At 44.1% G+C, this 18,008-nt stretch overlaps 1 protein-coding gene across 4 annotated transcripts in view; it reads left to right on the top strand.

Moving 5' to 3' along the window:
• Positions 1-17,328, top strand: part of PTCH1 (patched 1) — a 65,426-nt gene extending 48,098 nt beyond the window's left edge. For 3 of the 4 annotated variants that reach the window (XM_049894855.1, XM_049894853.1, XM_049894856.1), the window contains 8 exons: positions 790-973; positions 2,581-2,861; positions 4,730-4,867; positions 7,854-7,996; positions 11,295-11,394; positions 11,877-12,131; positions 13,750-14,305; positions 15,143-17,328. In XM_049894855.1, coding sequence (XP_049750812.1) covers positions 790-973; positions 2,581-2,861; positions 4,730-4,867; positions 7,854-7,996; positions 11,295-11,394; positions 11,877-12,131; positions 13,750-14,304 — 1,656 coding nt within the window. In that variant the 3' untranslated portion in view covers position 14,305; positions 15,143-17,328. The remainder of the gene's footprint in view (positions 1-789; positions 974-2,580; positions 2,862-4,729; positions 4,868-7,853; positions 7,997-11,294; positions 11,395-11,876; positions 12,132-13,749; positions 14,306-15,142) is intronic. The other variant, XM_049894854.1, reaches the window with a different exon arrangement.
• Positions 17,329-18,008: the final 680 nt, after the last annotated feature.

The following is an 18,008-nucleotide window of genomic DNA, read 5'->3' as shown; positions in this document are numbered from 1 at the left end:
CTCTTTCTCTGTTAACTGCTGTCACTGGTGTTTTTCATTTTGTTAAAAAAAGACCCAAAGCTTTGGAGCCTGGCCTGAATCTAAAATAAACAGGGAAAAAAAAATATATATATATATATATGTATGTGTATGTATATAGAGAGAGAGATCCAGTCCACAAGGCCCACTTTAGAGGGCCTTCAGTTCGCATGGTATGACCACCTCTCTTAGAAATAAGGTTTCTGGCGTGACCGTGATCGGGCATCAGTCTCTTCCACTTTCTGGCAATGGGTATTTTTTGAATACACAGGTCAGAGGAGGCAAGTTTTAGCAAAATTTATACAGATGTTGTTTTATTTTTATAGCTCTCCTCCATTTACTGGGTGGCATTTCACTCAGTGTTAACAACAGAGGTTAACTGCACACAGACGTGTATGGGGATTCTTGCCAGGTTTTTTTTTTTTTTTTCCCCTCCTATAAATATGTTTCTCCAGATTGTTCATTCTCCGCCTTGGCTGCAGACAGTTTTTTAGCATTCAGATTTAATTGGTTCAGTCAATTCCCGGGCCATCTGCAGAACTGTGTGTTTGTTATAAACACACCCATTATGGCATCCTCTGATAAGTGCATTTTGAAAGAAATCGAAGGTGTTCTGATGGGATTTTCTACACTTTCCAACAGTGGGTATTCTCTTCTTTGTTATAAATGCTAGTGCAAAGCTCTGCTGCCTTTTTCTCTGGGCAAGAGTGTGGTCCCCCCCCCCCTTCCCAGACCCCATTCTGAAAGGCCTCTGTTCTTCTCGTTTTGCAGTTGACTAAACAGCGTCTGGTGGATGCAGATGGCATCATTAATCCAAGTGCTTTCTACATCTACCTGACTGCATGGGTCAGCAACGACCCCGTCGCTTACGCCGCCTCCCAGGCCAACATCCGGCCCCATCGGCCTGAATGGGTCCACGACAAAGCTGACTACATGCCAGAAACCAGGCTGCGAAGTGAGTAGCCCTCCGTCTCCAGGGCTGGGAGCGCACAGAGTGGCCACGCTCTGTCCTCCAGCAACAGTTCACTGACGCTCTCCAGGGTTCAAAAGTATAAACAGAACAATATATTTCTTTTAGTTTAAAACTCGGGGAGACAGATGAGGATGTGTAATGGAATACAATCCCGTGCTCTATCACTTTGAGAAATAAGCGTCTCTAATTTCCGCCTGGAGCTTTAACGCAAAGACGTTCGTCAGGCATTGCTCTTGAATGCCAGCTGTTCCGTGTGAACGTTGGGGAAGACTCCAGGTTGAGTGTTATTTTACCATCACAAAATTTTATCGCCGGGGATTAGATGTTTATCTTAACTTTGTCAACTCTTGGCGTTGAAGGGATTTTTGGCAAGTTGGGTCATTCCTGTAAGCCATTGAGCACCTGTACTCTGTCAGAACTGTTTAAAGGGGAACAGAAAAGTCTGTATACAGCAATGTCCTCTTCCTTCCCCCTCTCAGCCCAGGGTTTGAAAGGTGATTCTTTGTGCATTTCATTTGCAATTATGTGAGTGATATTTGTAGCTTATAGTTTGGATATTGGGCCAAGGGAAGACGTGAGAAAGGAGACGGGTCCTTTTATAAACATGGAGAGCAAGTGAGTTGTGCTCCACTGTATCTAAACCCCAGAGCCTTGTGGCAAGCAGCCAAGGCTTGTCTTAATGAAAATTTATAGTTGAGATTATAATAGGGCAAATCATGTTTAGCAAGTCAACTGAATGACCCCAAAGGGTCGGAACACACAACGGCAGTAACTAAACGCTTGTTGTATAAGGATTTCTTCTTCTGTTGCTGAAGACTTAGCATTGCATTAAATAAAGAAGCATGGAAGGTTTAAGTGTGTGAGATCACTAAAAGGATAAGAAAGTTAAGCGTTTTCCCCAGTAAAGCATGACTTTCAAGTTATTTTGTTCCCAAAAGTGATTGAGCAAAACCGTTTGGACTTTGTGTTTTCACTTGTGTCCACTGTATTAAAAAGGTTTCTGCAAATTCATTTTTAAGTTGTTAGACCCATTACAAAGAGTGACTGTTTCTAGGAGATTAAAGTCAAAGATTGAAAAATAGGTCACTCACAGGCTCCCACGTCCCACCCCCCCGAAAAAAAAAGAAAAATCGGAGGTTGGCTGTTGTTGAAAATGTTTTAAACCAAATATAAAATTGTAAAGACCCAAAGACTATTATTGGTTTTTTTTTTGCCAATTCAGTAAGTTAACTTCCTTGCTGAGTTCTTTCTCTTTTGTTGTGATTATGGAGTATCTGGGGCACTATTTATAAAAATGGACACAAATCTGGTATGACTTCCGATGGGAATTTGTCACAACTATCTCACACCTGGGTGATGAAAATGGTGAATGTGCTTGGCTGCTGATCGAAAGGTTGGTGATTCGAGTCCACCCAAAGGTGGAAGAAAGATCTGGCCATCTACTTCTGAAAAATCAGCCACTGAAAACCCTGCCATGAGTCAGAATCAACTTGATGGCAACTGGTACTGGTATTGCCTAGCTAAATACCTGAGCTTTGCAAGGAGCGCCTTAACCCCAGGCCTTCTCCCTTGTTGTCTCCTTGGTGCAGTCCCGGCAGCAGAACCCATTGAATACGCTCAGTTCCCTTTCTACCTCAACGGCTTGCGTGACACCTCGGACTTTGTGGAAGCGATTGAAAAAGTACGAACAATCTGCAACAACTACACAAGCCTGGGGGTCGCCAGCTACCCCAACGGCTACCCCTTCCTCTTCTGGGAGCAGTACATCGGGCTTCGCCACTGGCTCCTGCTGTCCATCAGCGTGGTGTTGGCCTGCACATTTCTGGTGTGCGCCGTCTTCCTCCTGAACCCCTGGACTGCCGGGATCATTGTGAGTTTATTATAAGGGTCTTTGTGGAAGTCAAATTCCTTTCAGCATAGCTCTTTCTGCAGCCAGGACGTTTTGTTTATGTCTGGGCCTCTGGAGGAGGGTATAGATTGCATCATTCATAATATATTTATTCTACTTGAGGTGGTGAGGTTCATGGTTAAGGTAGAGCCTTTAATGGCCTTAATCTTGGGTCCTTTCTCCTACAGCTTGAAAATTTCTGCGTAAAGATAGGAGAGCTTTTTAAACACACTTGCCATAATAGCACTGAGCATTTAGTAAAACCATCAAAGCATAACTAGTTCTTTTTTTATTTTTTATAATTCAAAAGTATCATTTTGTGACTTCATCACAGACCTAACCTATAGAAGGTTATTCTTTATTTAACATGGAGGGTAGTTAGAGAAGTCAGGACGGTAGTATACAGAAAAAAAAAAGAAAGGTTTTAACTCCTGGAAGAAAATGATAAACTAAGATTACTAGCTTCCCCCCCCCCCCCCCCGCCCCCTTGCATCCTTTTTCCAGAATACTTTCAGATTTGAATTCAGTTTCGTGGAAAGTCCATAAACTCATGGCAGTGTTTAAATTCCATGTACTGTGGTATAGCCTTCAAAATGCCAAAATTATAAAAACATAGACCAGGGCTTGTTTCTGCACCGAAAGTGTGTGCAGCAGGTATGTTAAAAGGTAAATGTTTAGTCTGCATGAGTTCTCATGGTACTTAAGTAATTGATGTTGTTCATCTTTCATTAGCTTATTAAAAGAAAGCAAAAGACACTTCTGTGACATTTCCCCGAACCGCCGCCACTATTCCCCACCCCACCCCCAAGAAAGAACTCTTGGTTTCTCCAAAGTTTATTGTTTTGTTTGTATTTTCTTCCCCCTTTTGCCCAAGAAACTCCAAAGTCTACCTCTCCCTGCAAATTTTTACAAGGAGGATGAAAGGCAAAGAAAAGCTTTTCCTTGGATTGAACTGTTTGCTTTGTCCACCCCGGTCCCCACATTTCTTCAAAGTGAAGGGGCCCCTGTAACCTGACACGTATCAGCTGATGACAGCATCCCCTGCCCCCCCCCCCCCCCCCCCCCCGCTTAACTGGCTCCCAAGTCATCTTCACTTAGCTGATGGGCTCTCCAAACAAAAGCAAAAGTACTTTTACTTAAAAGAACTTTTTATCACCCTGTTCTATCAGCTTTCTTCAGGATGGTGGGTGAAACAACCAAAAATTTCCAAGTTTCAACTCAGTTGTGAGTTGAAGGATGGTCCATCATGATTAAGATCAAAGCAAGAAGGAAATGTCTTGTTTTAAACTATATTAAAGTTGTAGCTAGCAGTGAGTCCATGTTTGCATAATCTCTTAATAGATTACTCTGGAGGCCCAGGGTGGTGCAAATGATTAATGCGCTTGGCTGCTAAACCAAAGGTTGGAGGTTTGAGTCCACCCAGAGACATCTCAGAAGAAAGGTCTGGCAATCTATTTCTGAAAAGTCAGCCATTGAAAATCCCTTGGAACACAGTTCTGACACACAAGGGGTCTCCGTGAATCAGAGTTGATTCATTGGTTATTGGGTTTTTTGTTTTGTTTTTTTAAGGTGGGAGTAATTAAAAAATTTTTGCTTTCTAGAGCAGGTATATTGGAAAAACGATTTGCCTTTCCCAAAGTCTCCATTTCCAAAGGGAGAGGTTGAATTGGGAAGGAAAGACAGTTATCCAAAGTCACGGTAAACCAGTACTTTGATTCTATTTGGGTCACTGGCATTTTTCTGCTCTTGATCTGCAGAGCAGACCACATTAGTACTTTGACACTTTCCCTTGTCTTCAACACCTAGGGTGTGATGTACTTGGTCACTGATTGCTGTGTGTGTCCTCACAGGTGATGGTCCTGGCTTTGATGACAGTGGAGCTCTTTGGCATGATGGGCCTCATTGGAATCAAGCTGAGTGCTGTGCCCGTGGTCATCTTGATTGCGTCCGTCGGCATAGGAGTGGAATTCACTGTCCATGTTGCTTTGGTATGGAAGACATTTTAAGCAAAAACTTGATGGAAAATTAACGCTTCCTGTAGCTCTTTCAGTCTCCATGTAGGAACCATTTAATTTTCTTCGACTTCAAGAAGCAATCCTAACACGTCACAGTGTAAAGGCTTCAGAGCACAGGAATTTCCTAGGAGTCACTGAAATTTTTCTGGATTCCTTTCTGTTTGGGGAATCTAGACAGAAGGACATGGAAGGGAAAAGTAGCTGGGCCTTGTCAGCAGTTGGCAGTGTTGTTGGCAAGTGAGCCAGGAAGGAAGGACTTTGTTTGGTGTTGAATGTGTCATTAGTGTCACCAGGCTCTAAAATTGTCAGATTTGTTCCTAAAACAGACTGTGTGTGGGGGCATGTGTGAGACCACACTTCCAGCCCTGGTAAGGATGGCATATTTGCGAATGAGGCTAGCTGGCAGCCACAGCAGTACCTTCAGGCCCATGACTGAAGGGGCAGGTGATCAGCCTCAAGGAACTGGCGTTTCCAAGGAAGCTCACCTGACTCCTTCAGCCTCCCAGCCTCTGAGTTCAGGACAGCAGAAAGTAAGAGAACTGGTGTTGTTTCCAATAAGAGAATGTTTCCCTTTCTGTTTCTGTGCCCAGTCCTATGAATACATGGTTGAAGGAAATTAAGCTTTAGGCCGAGTCCTTTAATTCAAGAGACGGGTCCATTACATGCAGTTATTATTATATAGATGTAATTATTTAGACATAAAAAAAAAAAATCCATATAGTTGAGAATATAATATCAGTTCCTTTGCGGGGTTTCCTCCTTCTAAGCCTCATGGCAGTGGATAAATTAATGTTCTATCTACAGTTGAGTTGATAGTCTAAGTCCTTGGGCTTGTTAGTAGGCATTTGATAAATATTTATTGACTGAATGAATATTGATACTTGGAATGCCCTCACTAGGAATCCTAGCATTGGTTTAAAGCGAATTTGGACTAAGGTACTTTTAGCCTTGCTTTCTCAGTCTCTAGCGTTGATTTTCCTTGGACTCAACACAGGGAAGATGCATATCTGTGTGTTTGCTTCTGCCTGTTCCCTCTGTAATCCTTCAGCAGGTTTATGAAGAGCTCTTTCAGGGCTATTATTCTGCAATGTTGAGATTATTAACTTTTGTTTATAGAAGGAATATCTGTTTTGTTGACGTTATCTCATTTTCCCCAGCGTATACCATATTTTTCACCAAGAACGCACACCTTCTACGTGTGTCTGCCAGCTGCACCCTCCCAGCAGGAGGTATTTTCATAAGCACCCCATGCCAATTTTTTTTTTTTTACATGTTACTGTAAAAAAAATTAGCATAGCGTGCTTGCAAAAATACCTTGGTCGGGGCTGCAGTTGACAAACGTCGAAGGCGTGTGAAAAGTTTTTAACATAAAAAAAAAACAAGTATCCTCTCAAGTTTAAGCCTGTTCAGATTATTTTCCTTCATTGAGCTGGGAGGAGGAAGATGCATTTTTAGAAAGAAGAGACCCCTGGCCTAGAGCTTAGAAAAAACGTAGTTCTCATACCCTTTCACCAAATAGGAACAAAATTTGCACATCTGTTAAGAATGTGCAAGTCAATCTGATATGAATGAAAACCACCTTTTTTTTTTTTTTTTTTTTTTTGTAGCTAGCATTGCAAACAAGGGCCTCCTAGAACAGGTTTTTCACAATGGGAATGCTAACTGTGTATCCAGGTCTGTGCACTCAAAGGTTGAGTTTGTGTGAACGTGAATACACAGTGGTGTTTACTGAACAGTTAAGGATTGCCTCTATGCTCATACAAGATTGAATTCCTTGAATTTAAGGAGTTTGATGATCCACTCATGAACCAACTTTACTTTGCAAGTGGAAGCCTTAGCTTAGTGCCCTGTTCCAAGTCTTCATTCATCAAGACTACTGCCACATACAGGACACAGTATTCTTACCCTATCCCACATGGGAAATTCTCTTTAAAGTAGGAAATCGTTGCTCTTACAAGGTTTGTGAAATGATGGAAATGGCTGGTGAAGAAATCCTCCCTGAAAGGTTTTAAGAAGTCAGTGTGTTCCTGTCAGCTTGATGGGTTTCAGCAACGTATAAGTTGTGTGCAGTAGGATAAACACAGCTTGAACCTCATGGCCCGAATGTGGCACAGAATAATATGGTTCCAAACCATCTTGGTGCTTTCATCTCAAGAGAAAACGACTACTAGATTGACCTTAATGTCCTTCCCCAGTTGACACAGTAAATATATAAGTAGGACCCGTCTTAGAAGAGGTACCTGTGCTAGAGAGAAGTATGAAAACTTGAGGCATGCATTTGTATACATGTATTTATTCATCTTTTATTTATGTATTCATTTATTTCTTTTAGAATAACGATTCCTGTTTGTCTGCGGGTAGATAAGGGATAGGATTGTACCCTGCAATGTATTTTAGCCCTTTTTTTTTTTTAAGGGTAAAATACTAGACAGCAGGAGTTGCAGCCTGCAGAAGCTCTGGGCTCTCTCCTCTCAGCATATTCCAGAGCAGCGTGAACTTTCATGTAAAGGAAGAAGTCCTGTCAGGCTCAACTCTCCCTGTTGGGGTCCCACTGTAGGACCAGACAGGGTATAGCAATAACTAACTCACATTAAAATGGTCTGGGGTCAGACTCTCAAACCAACTGTCTGATCTACCTGAACTTACTCAGTAGAGTTCCCATTTGGTATCAACACCATTCTTGACCTAGAAGAGCTCTAGAAATGTGAAGGGGGCAGGGATATGTCCATACATAGAATAGGCTTACTTTGAATATACAGTCCTGCATTTTTTGATGTTAAAGTTTTATAATGTTTAGATGTAATGCCAACACATTAGTTTGAACACAGTGACAAAAAATCTCACCTGAGCATAATCATCAGAAAGTATGTATTTGGCACCCAATTTTCACACTTAAGACGAAGCCGAACATTTGACCAAAGCGAAGGATTCTGATCCTATGACTCTGCTCCTTCCACAGGCCTTTCTCACAGCCATTGGTGATAAGAACCGCAGGGCAGTGCTCGCCCTGGAGCACATGTTTGCACCCGTTCTGGATGGTGCTGTGTCCACTCTCCTTGGGGTCCTGATGCTTGCAGGGTCTGAATTTGATTTCATTGTCAGGTAAGTGTATGTGAGAGAGGACTGTTCTTTTAAACCACTATTATTTGCTCGTGCAACCTTTGTTGTGTATTTGCTTCTCTCTTTGGTAGACATTAGTGTTATTTATTTATGGTATGAAAATCCCACATTGCTTATGTCATTCGGTATCTGGTAGGTAAGTAGAGTCAGGTCTTCATTTATGACTATACTTTCTTTTGAACTTACTAACTCAGAGATACACTGAGAGGTAGATAAAGATGAGCTCTATTCTAGAGATGTCGTGTACAGTGTCTTAGAAGGTGGAGGGCTTGCGGCTAGCAGCAAAGCCACGTGGTGAGGCCAAAGAATCACCCAGTATTGCAGTTCCTAATATGCCAGGTTTGAAATAGCTACAGGAAGAGGTAGCCCATGGTTCCATTAATTAACTCAGTTTGATCTTCGCTTCATCTCCTTCAAAACTGTAGAAAGAAAAACTCAGGAATACCTACTTATTCTCTTAAGGAGTGAAGAGTAATATGCCCAGCTTACCTATTACATCCTCCCTAAGACTTAGGAAGCACTGAATGCACAACTTTGGTGATAGATTTTAGAAATCCAAGCCTGTCTTAGAGTCTTCTTGGATCTAAAGGCAAGGGGTTGCTAGTGAATTTAATTAAGAAAGTAACTTCATGAAGTATAAACGGAGAGCAAGTTTTCCTTTTGAAAAGAATTTAAGAACTGCAGGGAAAGAGACCATTTCTACTCCTAAATAGCCTTTGTGGTTTCTGAAGTTGCTAATCTTGGACAAACACTGCTACTTTGTGGAGGGGCAAGGCCAAAATCTCTGAGTAGCTAACAAGATTGCCCAGAATTAGAGCTCCATGGTAGGGCAGAACCAAATGTGAGAAATGACTGGATTGTTTGGGACACTTCAATCTGGAGAGATCATCTAAACAGATTTTCCTGGGTAGGGTATATATTTGTGTGTGTGTGTGTGTGTCTTTGAGCTACAAAGTTTAGCCAAAGCTTCAAGGATCAACTCATTGGTTTATGGCAAACCCAGTTGGGCCATTCAGCATCATGGAGACTCAGCCTTCCTAAAATAAGCACCTGGGTTTGCTCGCTGTGGTTTGGTGTAGGGTGGAATGAAGAGGTGGAATGGCTTTGAGTGTAGACCATCGCTTCTCAAACTTTAATATGAAGCTCTCAGTACACCACCTGAGGCCCACTCTCTCAATACAGACCGGATTCCGTAGGTCTGGTGTAGGGCAGAGTGTCTGCATTTCTACCCACATTTTAATCAGCATGGTGCCCTTACACTGATAAATTAACAAGCCAATTTGTAATTCTTGGCTGCTAGTGCCAAATAGGTATTTGCCTATTTAGATAAAGGTTTTGGTTTTGTTAAGTTCTGAATTTGACTTTTCCTTTATTTCCTAAGTCTGCATTTTTTTCAGACATTAGTATTATTTCTTCACGGTATAAAAACCGTGTGTCAGATAGAATTTCTTTCGTGTAGTTCCATTCTCATTCAAGACAAATGTACTAAGCACCTCTTAAGTGCCATTTCGTGCAACCAAGTACCAGGGACGCAGCATTCCAGTCATGTAGCTTATGGTCTGTGAGGGGAGAGACAAGTTTACAGGCAGTCCAGAACTGTGGGAAACACAGGGGCTGATGGGATCTTGGAGGTTCTCACTTGGCCTTGTGGAGGATGCTCCATGAGCCATAGAGAGGAACACTTCAGTGGAATTAGAGCAACCAGGCCAGGAACCTGGAGGCCAGAACTCCAGTTTTCTCATTTACCCGTGACTGTCCTCTCCTCCCAGAGGTATCAGGGTTCCTGTTTCAAGCACTTAAAAGGACTTCCCATTTTCTAGAACTGGATAGATTAACCTGATAAAGTCCTCACTGAGGTCGAATCCATGAGCAGACATTGTATACACTAAGCCGTCAGAAATCTAATTGCCCTGTTTATCCTACCGCGAGATGGATGGAATGAAAATGTCTTAATGCCTGCTGCTGATATATGTCTCAGCCGAAAGTTCCAGCAGTTTACATTAGAGCAAGCCATTGGCTGCTTGGTCTTTGCTAATGCAGCTCAGAAGTCTCTGGTGTTTACAAGAGCTGCAAAGTACTTGTGTTTTTATAGGGGTCCTCTCCCCTTTAATCCAACAGCGAAACATACATAGACATGGCAAAGCTGGGTGCCTGCTCCGTTTTATCATCAGTGGGACTATTAGCAGATAGATATCATGCCCTTCTTCTTCCTAGAACATCAGAAGCCTCTCCCCCACCCCAGCCCACTTCCATCCAAATGGCCCTAGAAATCATTAGTTACAGAAATGCCTTCTTGCTCGAAGTCCGCTCACTCCAGGTGTGCAGAGTGTCTGCCCGAGAGGCTCGCCCGGCTGCCAGGTTTACCTTGGTATTCATGAAGGATCCCAGACCTTAGCCCTCAATGGTGGGAAAGCGGGGCCACTTGTGCACTTTCCTCTTCTTCCATGGTGCTGTGGCCTTTATGTTTGAATTGGCTGACGCAAAACAAGTGTATTCAGAGATGCTAAATTGTTCAACAAAAGATTAGCCCGCCGAGCAGCCCAGCCATTGTGGAGCGCCCTCACCCAGCACAATGCCCGCGCTCCCACAGAATGGGCAGCATTTTCTTTGCAGAAAGCTGGTTCCTGTGTCCTAAAAAGGTTGCAATTGGAGCTATTTGGTAAAACTGGAACTCCCAGAATTCTAGGCAGCACGTTGTGATTAATGAAAGCCCAGGGAAAGCCTTACCTGAGACGCCGGAGACTTTAATTAGAGATTCTGCTCTGAGATGCAGACGCATTTCACAGTGGATTAGCTGCCTGCAAAAGTGGGCTTCTTTTCCTCCTGGGCTAAATTGTTTAAATTCTACGCCCTTTGCTTCATTTGTTTGCTTCTGCTGGGTTTTCGTGTGAGGGGCTCCCCCTGCTTTGTGTTTGTGCTCTCGGTCTGTGCGGCATTCAGCCTGCATTCCATATTTTTGTGTTTGTGTTACACATTCATAAGTAACGTTACATGCCAGGAGATTTCAGCAAATTAACAAACTCATTGTTTTTTGTTTTTTTTCCTTCCCTCCCTGAACTCACACTTTGGGTTGTGGAATATAGTCCTCAAAGTCATAAGGTAAAAAAAAAAAAAAAAGAATCTTGTGCTGAATTAGAACTGTAGTTTTTGCAACAGCCTTTTCAGTGGTGTGGTTTTTATTCAGTTTTGGTTTTGACGTGCAGATGTATTTGGTCGCATGAAGGGTAGCATAATTCCCGTTCATCTCAGTCAACATTCCCATGCCCCTTTTATCTTCCAGGTATTTCTTTGCGGTTCTGGCCATCTTAACAATCCTGGGTGTTCTGAATGGATTGGTTTTGCTCCCAGTCCTTTTGTCCTTCTTTGGGCCATATCCTGAGGTCAGTGGTTACACTCGTGTAAGGTAAAACCCACGGGCCACCTGAATGTTATTTTTCCTGGTGTCACTCTTCATGTAGATACTTGGGTATATGCATATTTGCTGATCGTTTACGTTTCCAGTAAATGTCTCAATAAGTATGGCTTTTTATCTTCAACTTAATAGTTTCAAGGGATGTAGCACTGGTTTTGTTTCATTGTTTTTTAAAACCAACCGATAGGCAGACTGAATCTTGTAGGCAAGTGCACATGAAACACTTTATTGCAGAAGGATGTTGGGCTTGGGGAAGTAAAAAGCGCAAACCCTGCCTTTTCAGCGTCTGAAAGCAAAGGGTAATTTTTTCACCTGATGGTCCTCAACGTGGCAGAAAGGGGGAGGTGGATACAGTGTATCGTCAGAGCCTGTGGATAAATACTGTGCTTTGAACTCTGAGTGTGGCCAACAATGGCCAGGAACTCTGTTAATACGCAATCCCCTTAATAGGTGTCTCCAGCCAGCGGACTGAACCGGCTACCTACTCCGTCCCCTGAGCCGCCCCCCAGCGTTGTCAGGTTTGCTGTTCCCCCCAGTCACACGAACAACGGGTCCGATTCCTCCGACTCGGAGTACAGTTCTCAGACGACGGTGTCCGGCATCAGCGAGGAGCTGCGGCACTATGAGGCCCAGCAGGGCTGCGGCAGCCCTGCCCACCAGGTGATTGTGGAAGCCACAGAAAACCCCGTCTTCGCCCGCTCCACTGTGAGTCCCCCTCAGGGCTGGGGGAAAGGGTCATTACCACCCATGGCGATGGGCACAGTGCTCACAGGGTATCCAGGGCAGCCCCTTACTGCTCCAAGCTGCCAGTCCCAGAGACAGGATACATACCATACCCTGTATACCAGTTGCCGTCAAGTCAGCTCCAACTCATGGCAACCCCATGTGTGTCAGAGCAGACGGTACTCCACAGAGTTTTTAGTGGCTTTCTTCCCAGGAGAGCCTCTGGATAAACTTGAACCTCCAACCTTTTGGTTAGCAGCAAGCACGTTAACAGTTTGTCCCACTCAGGGACTCCTAAGCATATCTTGGGTCAGATCATATGAAATTGCCAATATTTGATGCTTCTTAAATTATAAAAATAACCAATTTCGAAGTGCCTTTAGAACTTAATTATTATTGTTGAAGACTTGACTAAGCTTTTATGGCTTTAAGCTCGTATTCCAGGTGGCTGAGGGGAGCAGAGAAGCTGAGAAGCACCCCTGAGTTCTTAGCTTCCAGTAATTCAGGAAAGTGTTAAGAGGCAGGCTGGGAACAGCCCCTTCACAGAGGCCGTGTGCTCACACGGCGGTCTCTGGCAGGGGCTGCTAAAAAAACCCCAAGGAGGGTTCTAAGGCTCACTTTGCTCCAAGGGAAGCCCTCCTGCTGTCCCTCTAGGAAATGGGTATTCCAGTCCCAGGCCAAAGCAGCCCGTCCATGAAAGCATGAGAGGCCAACCAAATAACCTAAATTTTCCTCCTCTTACCCCCCGTGACGATGCCTGCTGAGCTACAGTGTGAATCTGGTTTTGTTCAGCGGGAGCCTAAAAATAGGTACAAGCTAAACGACTTTGAAGTTGGTCACGGTCCTTTTGATTGATGTGGCCACTGTGCTGCTCTGCGCTTTGTATAGAGACCCAGAAACCAGATTCCTAACAATCAGATAGAGCCATGCTGCCCGATAGAACTTTCTGTGAGGATGGAAATGTTCTCTGACTACGCTCTCCAGTACAGTAGCCACTGGCCACACGTGGCTACTGAGCGCGTGAAATGTGGTTAGTGCAACCAAGGGACAGAATTTTATATTTTAGTTCACCTAAACTTAAATAGCCACATGTACCTCACGGCTTCCGTTATTAGACGGCTTAGGTATTGTCAGTCCTGCTTGCGTCCTGCGTTTGGGCAAGCCAGGGCCAGACACTTCACAGTTCTAGGAGAAGAGGAGCTTGGGCTCTGGCTAGCCCGGACAGGGCAGGGAGGTGGACTGTGGCAGGGCGGCGGCTTGGAAGCTGCCCTGTATTTATGGGCAGCTGCCACACGTGTCCAACTGGCTGTGTTTGAGAAAGCCTACAGATAGGACCTGAAAGAAGGGCTTTTCTGCCACATCCTGCAGGTTCTTAAAAGAACCGGTTTTTCTTTCGTGGGTTGAAGGTCCCCCTGGGCTCCCCAGCCCCTCCCTTCTACTCTTGCTTTGGCTGGGTCGACTGAGATCTTGATTAAGAAAGTGCTGCATGTGGGTGGCAACGTGTGAGCGGGAGCCAAGGTGGGAGAGGCAGGATTGGGGGTGCCCGTGCCCAGCCTGGGTGAGCACCTTGCCTGTTTTAACCTGCCCGCACTCTCCACAGGTGGTCCATCCCGATTCCAGACACCACCCACCCTCCAACCCTCGCCAGCAGTCCCACCTGGACTCGGGGACCTTGCCACCAGGACGGCCAGGCCAGCAGTCCCGCAGGGACGCCCCCAGAGAAGGGCTGCGGCCGCCCCCCTACAGACCGCGCAGGGACGCTTTTGAAATTCCTACTGAAGGGCATTCTGGTCCTAGCAATAGGGACCGCATGGGCGCCCGAGGAGCCCGTTCTCACAAGCCTCGGAACCCAGCATTCACTGCCATGGGCAGCTCCGTGCCCGGATACTGCCAACCCATCACCACTGTGACTGCTTCTGCCTCCGTGACAGTTGCTGTGCACCCCCAACCTGGACCAGGGCCTGGGCACAGCCGGAACCCCCGGGGGGGGCTCTGCCCGGGCTATGAGGACTACCCCGAAACTGACCACGGGCTGTTTGAGGACCCCCATGTGCCTTTTAATGTCCGGTGTGAGAGAAGGGATTCGAAAGTGGAAGTCATAGAGCTGCAAGATGTGGAATGTGAGGAGAGGCCCCGGGGAACCAGCTCCAACTGAGGTGTGTGGCTTGGGCAGGCGGGTGAGCAGGGTTTGGGAGTCTCTGCTCTTTAGTAGCCACTGAGGGACCAGAGACAGAAAAACTCCTTGGGGTTTCTTAGGCTGCACTTTCTAGAGGGCCCTGGGCAAGGGTATAGCCCAAATGAAACCCGAGTGAACCTTTAGAAGAATAAGCCATATCCCCAAACCACTTCCCGTCGAGCCAACTCTGACTCATGACAACCCCATAGGTGAGGGTAGAAGTGTGCTCCACAGAGTTTTCAGTGGCTGATTTTTTCAGAAGTAGATTGCCAGGCCTTTCTTCTGAGGTACTTTGGGTGGACTCAAACCTCCAGCCTTTCAATTAGAAGCCAAACATGTTAACTTTATGCAACACCCAAGGACCCCAAGGCCAAGGCTAATCTAACCTGTTCCAGTATTGTCATCCTTGGGAAACCAGTTGGGTTCTAAATAGCGTCTCTTTCTCACCATTATTAAGCTGTTGAGGGAAACCATTTGCCTGTCAATGTATTCTTTATTAAAGGGTTATAGACGTGAGAAGAAACAAAAAAGAAAAAAATTGTAAAGTGTAACATTCATGTAAGTATCGTAAATGTAGAGCTCAAAAAATGGTCACAAAGTGAACACATCCAGGTAGCCAAACCCCAGAGGAAGAAACAGAACATGAGCAGCCGCCAAAAGCCCCCTCCAGTACCTTCACCCAGCTCCCTCCAAAGGGCAGTCACTATCCAGATTTCTAGCACCATAGATTAGGTTTTTGTACTTTATAAATATGGATTCCTGCACCTTGTACCTATTATGACTTTGTTGTTTTTTTTTTCTTCTTCTTCTTTTAAAGGGTGAGTAAAATCTGAAGCAAAGAGGCCAAAGATTGGAAACCCCCATCCCCACCCCACCCCACCTCTTTCCAGAACTGCTTGAAGAGAACGTGGAGACATGGGAAAGGTGTACTGCCCAGGAGAGCAGTTCGTTGTTACTGTAACCAATTGTATTATTTTGTTAAATATTCCTATAAATATTTAAGAGGTGTACACATGTAATATACGAACCGTGTAAAGTAGAGGGTTTCTTCACTCCTGTCCCAGAGTGGGGAGGCTATAGTGGGTCCCTCTCGTTTGTACATTGATCTCTGTGCCACAACCAAGCTTAACTTAGTCTTAAATTTCAGCATATGTTGCTGCTGCTCAAATATTGTATAATTTACCTGTATAATTCTATGCAAATATTGCTTGTGTAATAGGATTATTTTGTAAAGGTTTCTGTTTAAAATATTTGAAGTTTGCATATCACAACCCTGTGGTAGTATGAAACGTTACTGTTAACTTTCAAACACGCTATGCGTGATAATTTTTTTTGTTGTTTAATGAGCAGATATGAAGAAAGCACGTTAATCTCGGTGGCTTTTCTAGGTGTAGTTCTATGCGGTTCTTTTGTTTGGCTGTGAGTGTGAACACGTGTGGTTTTTGGGTTTTTTTTTGTACTGTACTGTGATTTTTTGTTTGTTTCTTTTTTTGTTTTTTTCACCATCTGTAACCATTAGTGGTCTCTGAACTAATCAGGCTGGAAGAGTCAGGATCTCTTTATTGCTCAGTGCTTGTGGAGGGCCAGCCCTAAACATCAGGCTTTATCCTTTGGAAATGGCAGAGGAAAAGCTGGACTCGCTGCTAGTCTGTGGCATCTCATAAGGTCATTGTTGTCACCCAGATACCCCACCTGGTGCTGCAAAGGAGATGAGTTTTGTTTTTTTTTTCCGCATGGGTCGTTGTGATTGACATTGGAACCTCCATGCATAGAGCTACCATCTGTCCGTCTTCGTTGGTATTAAAGAATTGGATAGCATGCCTAATGATGTGTCTGACTAGGTCCTGAGTGCATGCTGTAACAAATTGTGCAGCCTCGTTATACTCTTTATCAGGACCAACACACACCCGTACCCCCCAAAGTTACCAGTAGACTGAACATCCTTTGCAGCCCATGGTCCTGCTACAGGTAGAAAATCTGTTGATTCTGGGCCTACAATACAACCAGAGATGGCGTTTTGAGTCCTTCAGATTGAAACTTCCTCTCTTCCTAAATCAAGCAGTTGGTTGGAACTTCCTTGGAAAATAAACAACACACTGATACAGAGTCAGAAATTGTATAGGATGTGAGTTTCAGAAGGATCCTTCTCAGCTGGTTAATTATGGAATGCACACTTCCTAAAGAAATGGGAAACATGGGCTCACTCCACTTGCCGTTATTACCGCTGGTTCCATGTGACACTTATTGAAGAGCAGCAAGATGCTAATTGCATAAACCCTACTCAAGCACCATATATGGAGGCCTGTCTCTCAACCAGGCATCACTTATTTTTAAAGATTGGCTTCTGTGTGGGTGCTGTTCCCTTGCTCTGAGGTTTGATCTTCTCACCTCGTGGCCAGAGACCAGCCCCCTTGCAAATCCATGCTGGCCACGTGTTTACAGACATGAGGGAAGTCAAAGGGAAGGGCCCGTTCCCCACATGAAAGAACCTTAAGCTACTGTTCGGAGTGCACTAATGGCAACTCCGTTATTTCCTCCTGTTTTACATGGAAAATCCTAATAGAAAGACAACAGGCGCCCAGTAGTACTGGCAGTATAGTGACCTCAGACCCTGAAACTCGCCAACAAAACTGCAAGCTACTCATTGGAAGCCACCTGCAGCTATCAGGAGTGTGTGTGTATGTGCGAGTGTGAGAGTGAGAGTGAGGGGCCCTGGCCATCCCCATTGTTACTGTTTTTGGTACCTCTCCACCAGCCACACTGTCGGTCTACCTAACACCTGCCTCTGCATTGAGGAGGGAGATGATGCAAAATTCTGAGATTGGCTTCTCCTTAGTTCTTGGTGTGTCCTCGCTCCTTTCCTGAGCACAGCTTGTGTGGTGCGTGCGACCCTCCCAGCCCTTGCTTTCTACACAGCGTAGAACTCTTCTCCTGTAGTCACATTGGCAAAGGGAGAACTTGGGCTGGCGGGCAACTAGAATTTCTGTTTTGTTTTTTTTTTTTAATTTTGTCTGTCTTGTTTGTTCATTTGGATGTTTTAATTTTTTTTTTTAATCTTTGCTGATATTTATAATTTTGTATCATAAGAATGTTTTCCTACAGTATTTGTCATGCCAGTTTATAACAAAAAAAAATGCAGGGATTTTATTTCTATTGGAAACACTATTACAGCTGTGTTTTACTTTTGAACAGAATTTTTATTTGTATAGAGTGCTTACTAATGTTAAATAGTTCAGAGTATATAACATTGACGTTAAGGAACTCACGGTAGGTTTTCGTGTAAGGAGTTTAAAGGAAATAAATATTCAAACTGTGTCTCATTGTCTGCCAAGGTGGGCGGAAATGGGTTTGTGTCATTTCAGTTACAAAGATAAAAAGTATGCCATATAATTTATTTATATGAAAATTTATTTTTGTAGTGTACATAGTAGTCATCAAGTCTTTGGACAGAAGTATATTTTTAAAGAATTTATATGTGATGAATCCATAATGTCTGGAACTTTGCTGAGACATAAGTGGGGCACACTTTTCATTGTCAATTACAGTGAGAAAAAGAAAACGTTAAACAGTGTTAAGAGAGTGAACAAGTGACTATCTGGGCAATTGTGAAATGTGTGTTAGTTACCATTTGTGACCTAGCGTGGTTCTTTTTAACCCTGGGAAGGCGAAAATGTACAAACTCT

The sequence above is a fragment of the Elephas maximus genome, chromosome 9 (genome assembly GCF_024166365.1).
Source record: "Elephas maximus indicus isolate mEleMax1 chromosome 9, mEleMax1 primary haplotype, whole genome shotgun sequence".
Classification (NCBI taxonomy): domain Eukaryota; kingdom Metazoa; phylum Chordata; class Mammalia; order Proboscidea; family Elephantidae; genus Elephas; species Elephas maximus.
This window is presented reverse-complemented; position numbering and strand designations above follow the sequence as displayed.